General features: G+C 39.8%; 1 protein-coding gene across 1 annotated transcript; it reads left to right on the forward strand.

Annotated features, from left to right (window-relative positions):
- The first annotated feature begins 2,828 nt into the window (after positions 1–2,828).
- gsx2 (GS homeobox 2) lies at positions 2,829–4,469 on the forward strand. The gene is made up of 2 exons (XM_084091298.1): positions 2,829–3,315; positions 3,601–4,469. The coding sequence occupies exons 1-2, from the start codon at positions 2,928–2,930 to the stop codon at positions 3,939–3,941; spliced, it is 729 nt and encodes a 242-aa protein (XP_083947424.1). The 5' UTR covers positions 2,829–2,927; the 3' UTR covers positions 3,942–4,469.
- Positions 4,470–12,079: the final 7,610 nt, after the last annotated feature.

Consider the following 12,079-nt stretch of genomic DNA (forward strand, 5'->3'; position numbering starts at 1 on the left):
AATAAAACATTTTAATCAATATTGATAAATCAACCGTTTGAGTGATGAAATATTAAAGAATTTTGGAACACAAGTTCAGCAGGCTCTGTCCTTATTTCCGAGTTTATTTAAATGATTTTGCCATTCGCACAATGCCTCACTCTTTATAACAACTTCTTATAGCTACTAGTTCATGAGTGTTTCACAAAATAAACTCCATAATTTGGACCCACAAATCCATCCACCCCCTCTTATGCAAAATAATTTGTAGAGGTATTATGGTGTAATAGTTTTTTAAGAGAAAATTACATCCAAGGGGGTTTATTATTATTATTATTATTATTATTATTAATATTATTATGATTATTTTACCCTAAATAGGTGGCTTTTGCTGTAGCATCGAAAACATAAGGGGCAATATCTTTGATAAAAAAATGTCAAATATAGGCTATAATACTGAAAAGCCAAACATTTCGTTTTTCAAATATTGATTTGACAGTATAAAGATCACAGATGGAGCACCTTTTAGTTTTATGAACAACATTTTTATTTTATTGTTTTGTTTTTATTTTCTTCTTGGATGTTCTTGAAAATGTCATGTTGTATTTATAGCAGAAGACGGATCAAAAATGACACGAGGACAATAAGGGTATAATGTTGATCATTTATTTTACTCAACAGGCTACTTAATGAACACTGCGATATAAAGCCAGTACCCAGGCTTCAAATAGGCCCAACTAGCCAACACTATAAAGTAGGCTACAACTGGGAAAAAAAAGAAAAGTTTTTTGATACTGAAAAATACTGACTACAATCTTTACAAGATTTTTTTCTGCAATTTTAACGTCATTCAGCCACTCTTTTCTCTTTGAAAATAGCACTTTGCTACGCATTTGTTAGGCTCTCTGTCTTAACCCAAGCAGACAAAGATGTATTCCTATCACCCCGAGCAGAATGAAAGGAATCAAAGGATTTTTTCCTTAAATGGGCTAATTTTCCCCTTGAATTATGAAAGTAATGGCTAGGTAACACTCTGTGCACAGTACCCGACAGCTTAAGTCTTAAATCCTTCCACGTGGCCCGGCTAGTCGTGGCAATTAGAGCTCATTACAGACTCATAAAGGCTCTCATTTGTGGGATTACTTAATAGACAATGAAATTTTCGTGAAGAATTATGGAAAGAAAAATAATAATAATATTGAAGACTGGACGGTATGATGGGCGCGCGCCGCGAATCATTCCGCATGGCTTGTCATTCATCATTCATTCTCTCTGTCTCTCTCTCCCTCTTCTCTCATGTCTCATACGCCGTTTCCACCATTACACCAATTACAGCCAGAATGACAGATGTGTTTGTTTTTTCGCCTCTCCAATTCAGCCCATTTAAAGTCATATTCTACCTCGTTTAAGAAGGAGAGTTGCCGCTGATTTCAGCAATTAAATGCCCATGAAAGCAAAGCACCCAGTCTCCTCTTGGTGATATTAGCGCTAAATGCTGACATGAAATCGTCATTGCAGCGCTTGAACTTTGCCCTCAATCATCATTAGTAGACTTTCAGTTTTATCATAACATCCATAAAAGCCGGCCCGAATGAGAGCTGATTTTACTGTGTTTTGCATGTTATTGAAAAGCTCAGGTGTCAGGCCTGTAATTGAGTGTGCGCAGAGATAATTGCAGCCTACATGCACAGGCATTAGAGCTCTTATAGACTGACAGCATTGCTTTCACTGTAATCTTCAGACAAGATTTGACGAGGGTAAGTCTCTCCTGCAAGAAGTTGAAGGTAGAGTAATACCAGACCTATCGTTTTGGCGAGACTTAACCTCGTCAGAGCTCGCTCGCGCAGCGTCTGGAGGTAAAAGGCGTTCGCGCGCAGATGAAAGTGGAAGTTTAACCCGCCGCTGACCCGTCGAGAGATCAAACCTGCTAATTATTGTCACAAGATGAGGGATTAGCGCATTTCTGAAATAGCTGGCTGTTTATCCACTCCAAAAACCTCTACAATAAACGCTTTCTAATTGAATCCTAATCGCTATCAAATTGCAAATGCCCAGACTCCACTGAGAATCATAAATCTTTAATTGCCGGCCCGAGATCTTTCCAAACAGACTTGAACCAATAAGATTATTACTGCATTTGATTGGAAAATTCAGAATCCCAGAAGTTCATTATTAGCCTATAGTTATTCGCTACTATAAACTTTCCTTTGTTAATCTCTGTTTATAATTTCTCAAATAAATACAATTAAATAAAGGATCTGTTTTGCGAATTTGTGTAGCCATTTAATTTCTATTATGTCTATGAAGTTTAAGGTTAGGTCAAGTTAGTGATAAAACAGTAGCCATTTCAAGAGATTTTAAGCCCATATCACAGTAGAAAGAGGAAAGATTGGTAACTTCTTATATACATGGCCAATGATCCCTTGTGTTATTTATTTGTATAATTTGACAACTGAGGTGTAATTCCCCATTTGGAGGAGGTTACTTATTTGAATTGGACACATACAGACAATGTATAGCTCAGCTTGTAAGGAATTTAGGCCTTTGCATCTCTTCAACATCATCTGTAAATCAAAATATGAATCTATTAGACCGAGAGTATAATGGAATAATTGTTGATATCTCAGTAGGCGTACTCGCCAGAGCTGTTGTGCCACCTTGTGAGCTAACAAGACTGTATGGGCAAAGATTTGATTGGAGGCTCGCCTGGGCATCACGTGTCTCGGGACACCAGAGGTACTAAAGCCCCTAGGCCGTGCAGCGCACGTGGGTGACGTTAGGGCCGGCCCTCTCCGGGGTCCCTTTTGTTGAACTACCAAACATAAGCCAGCTCCCGAGGGCTTTAGAACAGTGTTAAGACCACTGTGTACTGCGCAAGTCCTTGGAGCAACGCCATCAGTGTGGTATATCACTGACACCATCAGCATCTCACGGAGACAGGAGCAATCATGTCGAGGTCTTTCTACGTAGACTCTTTGATTATCAAGGATCCCGCGCGCCCGGCTCTAAGGGAGCACACGGGGCAGGACTTTCTCATCCCCATTGGCATGCACTCTCCCGGCGTGATGAGCGTTACTGCGCCCGTTTGCCCGTCCCGGAAGACCGGCACCTTCTGCGTCTGTCCGCTGTGCGTAACTTCGCATATCCACTCTCCCCGCGGCGGAATCCCACTCCTGAAAGGACAGGGCTTCTCTGCCGGTGATGCGGCTTTCTGTCATAGGGTAGCACACCAACAGAGCTCCGCGTTAGCGCACCCGGGACACGGACACGCGCCTGTCTGCACGCCCACAAGCTACAGCGTCACTGACCCTCGGAGGTATCACTGCCTGTCTCTAGGTGAGTGGGTGCACGCGCATGCTACTACACCTGTTACCTACGCTCGACTATTTGACATAATATATTGAATGCAAAAGTCTTTACGCATGTTACTTTTTTGTTTTGTTTTACTTTTTATTAACTTGATATTTTAATGAACTATCTAATGAACTAATGAGTCTGCAGTTTTAGCACATTTACATCTCAAATAAACAAACTGGTGTGTTATCGGCATTAAATGAATTACTTTGCAAAGTTAATAGGCATTGACGTGATTTTAATATTTTTGTGTTTTTTTCCCTATAGGTGCGTCTGACAACAGCCACATACAGAACGGCAAACGGATGCGCACCGCCTTCACCAGCACTCAGCTGCTTGAGTTGGAGCGCGAATTCTCATCCAACATGTACCTCTCCCGCTTACGCAGGATCGAAATAGCAACATATCTAAATCTGTCAGAGAAACAGGTGAAAATATGGTTCCAGAACCGCCGCGTTAAACACAAGAAAGAAGGCAAAGGCACGCCACGGAGCGCGCATGCAGGATGCAAATGCTCGGGGAGCCACTCACACTATCCGCGCTCAGAAGACGAAGAATCCCTGTCACCTGTGTCGGCCACAGAGGAGAAGGAGACTTCACCGACCTAGAAGCGTCACGAACATCTCAGACTTAAGTTTGGTACCTTATGACACATTAAAAAGTATACGGATCCGTTGAAACTACTGAATTTATAGGACACTGTCTTCCGTCGTTCAATAGCCCAAAGTGTATGGAGATTTAGCACTGCCAATTCCTTCCTCTTCCCTCTCAAAATATTGTTTTACCCAGACACTCAAGTCAGCTATTGTCTTATCTATACGACAAACTGTGAAATAATAGTTGTTATGCAAGTGATGCAAGTCAATAACTTTTTTACAGTTTGTTAAGTGAAAACGTTCTTGAAACGACCACTGGTAACCCATACTGTCATCCCTGTTCTGTTTAAGGACAAATGTTAGACAAATGGAGAAGATAAAAGACTCCCTACGTGATATTGTAAATATGCAGACTGTTAATCCAATCTGTCCTAGACTACTGAGAAGCTGTGATTTTTTTTTTTTCACCTGGATTTTATGTGCCTATTAAAAAAATGTGTATATTTGTATTTATTTAAATAAATCACTCCTGAAACTACGAATCAGTTCTGAGATGTATTAATTGTCCTATTGGAAGACACCTGTTTAAATATTACAGGAATTCAAACCAACATTACATAAACCTCTTTCTACATTACATAAACCTCCTTCTAATGAAATATAAATATTACGTGCACATTTATTTATAATTATATGCATATATTTAACTATATGGTAGCCTATAGTTTATGACATTCATATTGAATTGATAGTATCAGGATGTAAAAAGTTGTGTTGGGAAAAAGAGAGCCAGAGAAAATTTGGTTTGATACGAACCGTATTTTCTATAGCCTATAAATGCACTGACAAAATACACTCGTTCAACCCTCATCCATTTATATTCGACATGAATAGAACTTTGAGAGACAAATATTGCAATACGTGAAGTTCTGCATTTGTAATTCTGTCATAGTGTAAAAACAAGTGTCAGCTAAAAGCATTTGTTTTATCAATAAAACACAAATCTTTCTAACCCCATACTTTTCAAAGAGAACAAGGGAAACTATTTCTTTAAAAGCCTCCTGAAGTAAATTAATGTATGTGAAACTCATTTGTAAGTCTATAGATACAGTTTATGATCTGATTTTAAAATTTTATCACCAAATTATTTTTTTTATTTTTTATGTTCAGATCTTTCACTTCAACTGCACGGGCTGTCTTGGTCTTTAAGTACCATTTAAACATTATATGAGATATATTTTCACTTAATTTCCACTGTTCTTCTCATATATTCCCTCCTATATAGGCTAGTGCACAGGCCACAAAAGGCCTATAGCAGAGACTTTCTATCTCACGAGCCAGGTGATAGTCAATTATACGCCGACCCTATTCTGTGTGTGCTTTTCAAGAAACGGTTGCCCCCCTATTAAATTAATCCGAAAGGAGTTTAATTGCAGTTTTTGTCCCACGTTGGTTGCTTATGTAGCAATTCCTTCAATACGAACGAGGGGGAAAAAAGCTACGCAGGGCTGGCCAAAGGCTTTGACAGGTTAGATTGTCCTGCCAGGAACTCGCATTTAGCCGGCGGACCCCCGACGGCGGCGAGCTCAAGGCCTTTCACGAGACGTCTACAGGGTTCCTCCGCGCGCGAGAAAACGATTTAGTCACTGTTTCATTAGGCACTATTTGAACCTTTCAACTTGGGCCAAATTGAGGGGGCATTCTGAAAATTGAGGGATTACGTAGGAGGGGTGATAGGAAATTAGCGAACGCTTAATTTAACTCGTGTTCCGTCAGAGTTTGGGATACATTCCTAATTGAGAGGGGAAGCAGGTGAAATTTTGGTCCCACGCAGGTCCTTTCAGAGTGGGGATAAATGGCCTCCATTCACGTCTCGCTTCACGATCATATATTATCGAGGGAAGGCACCTAATGAATATATATTGAATTTCTTATTAATCGAATTAGACTTCACCCCTTGCAGGTGTGTGAGAGAGAAAGACCTCCCGACAAAAGAGTCTTCAGCTGTTTCAGGACTGACTCTCGCTTTTCAGACGTGACACGGTTGACCCCAGATCCGTCACTTCTCTAATTTCAGATGTAACCAAGTTTTGAGTTTGGATTTTTGAGAACTTTTACTTTACTTCATATTTAACGGATATTAAAACTAAAAATAGCTTTTTAATTTATTGGCAGTTACTTTGTTTTGCAAGCTGAATAAACTTGTTTTAAGCTATTTGGGATGTGAGGCAAGGTGATGCAAGCTTTCATTTGGTGTTATGGCATTTAATATCACTTGTATGGGTGGTGCAGTTGAGTAGGCTACCATATTTGAGAATCCGATGCTTAAAATCAAATATAAAATGGAAACAAAGTACAGCTCAGCTTTTAAAAGATTACGCTCTGTCACAAAATGGCCAATTATACGCATGACAAAGAGCAATTAATAGAATCCCCTTTTAAGCGCTTGCAGCTGCTTTCGCCTTGAGAGAAGTGGGGCACTCGGGCAATGAATGCCTCCAAAACCGGGTTTGTCTTCAGTCGCGGAAATCGCTTCTTTAATAGTTTAAACTGCAAAGTACAATGATGAAAAACGTGGTTGATGTGACACTCTCGTCGAGTTTTTCAACATCGTTGGAACTTGAGGACATCGTTTGGGCTTCTCTGAGTTTCCGTCCGAAACCGATTATTTCAAAGATGTTGGAACTGCGAATTCTAGACACGTGTCCCATCAGTGCTGTCCATGGTAACTTAATTTAGTGGGAACTCGGTCATCACACAATATGTCCCGAGCGCTTTTGTCGCGCTCTCTAGAATGGGTCCTTTCTGAGACGTGTCAGCTCCTCTTTAATGCGTCCCATTGTTGCACCTCTGAGCGTGCCCACTATATTATCAAGTGTGCTTAGTGGCTTTGCTGGATTAGAATGTATAGCCGTTGTAAAAAGAGGTCAGCTTTGAATGAGATAATATAGGCCATTATAAGAATATAGAATATTATTCATTACTTTGGCCAACTTATTCAGGTGGAAATAAGGGGATATTGGGGATCAGGGTCAGATAGATAGATGGATGGATAGATAGAAAGATAGATATATAGAAAGATGGATGGATGGATGGATGGATGGATGGATGGATGGATGGACGGACGGACGGATGGATGAGTCATTTAGTTCGAATCAAATGAACTGCAGTAGCTATTCTGGATATAAGCAAGCTGTCTTGACTATGAACTTATAATGGACAGAGAGATAAAACCCCACATGCTCTTTGCTTTACAGCCGTGTGGGGAACAGGTGGCATTTCCATTTCAAGATCTCACACGGTCTATTCCAGGTATGTGTTCACACGTGACGTACTGTATTTAATTTTTGGAGTATACATTAATAAAATGTATTAAGCTTCCTCTCTGATGTTCTTTATTTGTTGATTATATTGAAGTTAGAAAGCAGGCTTGAGGTCTATGAGAAATAATCAGAATGAATAAAAACATATTAGTGCTTATCATCGTAATCAATTGTATGTTGTTCTTTAAGCAATTCACAAGCTCATATCAAACAGATGGAGTAAAAGAGTATGCGTATTTGGTGTGCTGTCCGAGAAGAGGGTTCCGAGCTCGAAATCTGGCCCGAACCCAGAGTACCCACCCCCATCCCAGGCTGGGATAGGAATAGTTAGGAGTGAGGAGATGGGGTGGTGGAGGGATGCTAGAAACTGTTGTGGGACAGAGGTAAGTCTGCTGTATGTACCTCTTGTCGCGCTAATTGAGTTGATTTTTGATTTTTTTGTAAATTTGGAGTGCTGTCAATACAGAGAACAACGACAAAAATCGGTGTTGCCTACACCGTGTTATCTTCTTTTTAAAATTTGCACCCTGTTGACTTCAATGGGGCAAGTTTTAAACCTGCTTTTAGCCTCTTAACATCCTTGATGTGTCATTACAAGTGCACAGGTCATGTGAGTGATTCCTTCAGAGTGAACACGGGTGAATCTGACTGCAGTAGATGTGAAAGATATGAATAAAAATGATGTTATTTCAGCCAGCGCACATACCTGTATTTACATCCTGTTTTCGGTCGAAGTCCATAGTAATCGATTGTCGAGTTCACGCGCATATGTTTAGTTACCTATGATCACGCGCGTGAACTCGACAATCGATTACTATGGACTTCGACCGAAAACAGGATGTAAATACAGGTATGTGCGCTGGCTAAAAGCAGGTTTAAAACTTGCCCCATTGAAGTCAACAGGGTGCAAATTTTAAAAAGAGGATAACATGCTGTAGGCAACACCGATTTTTGTCGTTGTTCTCTGTATTGACAGCACTCCAAATTTACAAAAAAATTAGCTCAATGTTAAAACTGACCGGAGTTCTCCTTTAACTGAACGTGCTCCTCCCGAAACTTTGCTAATAAAACATCATGTATTGTGATTCTTTGAACGTTTACATTTTAGGAAATTATTTCTGCGAGGACAACAAGAGGAGCCAGACTGAATAAACAGTGTAGGCCTCAGCTTCTGGAACTGGAGAAAGAGTTTCTGTTCAACAAGTTGGCCCTATAGCCTACATTTTACAGCCTTGAAGGCATTCTGGCTGTAACACTAAACCTGACTGAACAAGATTTTCAAAATGTGGATTCAGAACACGTGGATGAAGTGGAAAAAGACAATGTAGAGGAACAGAGAAACAGAGGTTTGATAAGTCAAGAACAAGACTGCAAGGTCAAAAATATGACTTTAATTTCAATCTGATTTTTACATTCAAACATCAAAATTATTTATATTTTCTATTTGCCAAATAATCTGTATATTAGGGTGGTCCTTATTTTTTAAAGTCTCCAATTGTCTCTAAAAAATTACATTACGTTCCTTAAAAAAGACCCGGAACTTTGGCCGAATCAAGCAGATTATCAGGAGGCACAGGCAACCATGCAATGAAAGTAGTCAGTGATCACGCCGAGAAAGGAGTGGCTCTGATTCAAGAATACAATGGCTATCTCACACACTCATCACCGACGGATCTATCCAGACTGCAAAAAGTCAACACTGGCTGCTGAGCATCAGAAATCAGGGATTGTTGAAAACGTTGTGCTTTTTTTTAGATTGTTGTCATTGTTGTTACGTCAGTGTTGCTCTGATTTCAATAAAATGTAGTTCATATGCAGCAACTTTTAATATTACTTGCATATCACAATAACGCCGCACAGCTTAACATAGGCAATCTTCCACATGATTGAGCTACCTCTAAATATATATTTTTTGTCAACATTTTTGCATATTTCTAATTTTGAAGTTAAAAGGAACAGTTTAAGAGGTTAAGACACTAACATTTTGCAAAAAAAAAAAAAAAAAAAGGACTTGATAAGGACCACCCTACTGTATATACTTAACTTCATGAAAAAAGAGGCCCAATGGAAGGGAACTGTGGGGACATTTTTCATAAAGATGTGAAGTTGATGTTTAGTCACAGATTATGCTAAAAGCTAGTGGCCATGTGCAACAAAAGGCTTTTGAATTTTATGTCTCTAAGTAGTTTTGTTGATTTGTCAAAATGTTATCTATGGTTATGTTGGTACATGCAGCAAAAAAACTCCAAAAGAAACCATAAATTCTACTTCCTAGATAGAAAGGATGCAGTTACAAGCGTTTTTCGGTTATAGCGCCCATTATGGGCGGAAGTTGATGGATTTTGGTGCTTGTCCTCGGAATATCCTGTTGACAATGCAAACCACGTTTAGTGCAGATTGGTCTTTGCAGACAAACAGCTATTACTCTGCAACTCATGTCTGGCTTCCTTTTGAAACCAGCAGGATTGAAGATTTGGAATAGACCAGAGACTTTTATGGAAGAAAATCACAAGTTTATGAAAATCTGGACATACGAGGGTTATTATTAGGGACACATTTTAACAGATTATATATGCAGAATATATGGCAATATGAAGTTTCATCACCCAATAATTCTGCTACAGGCTACAGATAAAAAAAAAAAAATTTGTTTCACTTTTGCTTGAAAATTTCGGATTTCTGGGTATCCTAAAACCATAGGAAAAGCATGTTCTTAAGGTACATTTCTTCCTGGGCTAAACACCTGTGCTGACTCGGTTTTCTGCGTCCAAGGTCAGCCTTTATTCATTATAAAGTATTTCCTCCGCGCACAGCAGTACCGCCTCTGCCTCGGCCACACGCCCACACGCCCACAAATATATAGCCGATATAGAAAGAAAAAAAGCTGCGAGCTTCAGCACGCTGGACAGCGCGTGTGTGAAAACAGCGCGACAGACCGAGCCCGGTGACAACTGACCATTCAATGAGTCTGGCTCCATATCAGCACCAACTACTGCTCACCGGAACTGAAATCTGTTTGAACTAATGCACAGAAGACAATAAGTGACAGATTTAGAGTCCGAGTTCAGAATTCTCTTTTTTTTATATATATATATATATATTATGAAGAACATAACTTTGAATCAGATACATTCTATTCAAATATAAATACAAAAACAATCTGTGCATATTTTCACAGTTTGCAAATTTGCCAAAGTTTGAAAAGTTGACATTGAACCGAATTGTGTCTAAATTATTTGCATTTGTGTTAAGTCAGTTGACAACGCTGTAGTAGAAAGTACAACTAAAACGTTATTAGTCTACTCTTTTCCTCCATCTCTTTACTGTGAACACCATGAAGCATTGTCATTCTCTCCCTATCTCTCTCTCTCTCTCTCACACACACACAGAGAGAGAGAGAGAGAGATATGCAAACAATATAGGCCTACAGTAAACCTCAAACCTCAAATCTTTGCCGTTATTGCGCCCTTTCATCATAAATATTATTATGCTAATAAAGTTGAAGCCATTCGTTTTGATGTGGTTTGTTAGTCGAATCAATCTGATTACTCCCAGAGGGTTTTAATTCGCTCTCTTTCTCTCGCTCTTACTGAATTGAACTAACGACAGGAGAGAGATGGATGTAAGGCTGCTATCCCACCGATGGACATCTACGCCACCATGTGGTTATATCTCTGCAGATAGACTAGGCTTTAAAAAAAACCTCAACACGTCGCATTTCTTCTTTCAGAAATTAAAGGTTAAAAACTCAGCTCTACCGAAACCTCTGAAATTACTCTCTCTGTATGCGCATATGTATGAAACGATTTATTCATCTTGGCGTCAGACATACTGTGAGGAGGTGGACTGAATTGCTGATGTCCCGTGACTGAGACAGATTCTCCCTCCCGGTCACGCATTCGTCCCATACTGGACATTCTTCTATCTAAACCTGAATCGAGGATTTCCGACCAGCAGTCTCATTATCGCTGAATGGAATATTTAATGTTATCTTGGATTGTCTATGTTGTTAATGAGTCCTGTGGTATTGTCATGGTTTTGTAGTTTTGGAACTCATTTATTAAATAAAAATTACAATTTGCATTAAACATTATTATCAAATAAAAATTACAGCACAATCTGAAAACTTTTCAGGCCACTTTTGAGACTTCAACTGTGTTGATCATATTCAGTAATATTCATATTCATATTATAAATATCACATTACCTCCATATGGTGTAGGTGCATGTCTGCTTAAGATCGTTGGTTAATACCTTTAATGCAGATATCTTAAGTAAACAATGCGTAGTTGCGCGTATTTGTTGCCAATATTTTGCTCACTTCAGTGCATTCAAACGATTCGCACTAAAAAAGCCGATCAGGGTATCCCGCGCGCTATTTCTAAAGGCTTCAGTTTTAGTCTCAGAGATTAGAGTCTTTTGTTTCCAGAACAAGGGACTCTGTTCTTTTGTGCGGCCGGGCGACACGAACATGTGGAAATAATTGTGCTGAGCAACTGGAGATGTGTGTTTCTCTGCGAGGGTGAGCTGCAAGGCTTCGGGCTCCTCTGGACCGGCTGCAGGAAGAACGGAGAGGGCTAGAGGGGGGCCAAGTCTGCCCCGGGGCTTCACTCACCACATACCGGGTCCGGGTCAGTCATCTGCACAGAGAGCTGCGAACCACCGAGCGCAGGGGACATGTTGAGTACCAAATCATAATGAGCCATTATCTGCAGCCTGCTATGTCTTGAAGAAAAGCTGAAGGGCAAAAAACAAGAGAAGCATTGGTGGCATTTTAGTTTTTAAGGGAATTTTCCACATTCGAATACAAACGAACCCTATATAAAG

Source organism: Abramis brama, assembly GCF_963993115.1.
Source record: "Abramis brama genome assembly, chromosome: 18".
NCBI lineage: Eukaryota > Metazoa > Chordata > Actinopteri > Cypriniformes > Leuciscidae > Abramis > Abramis brama.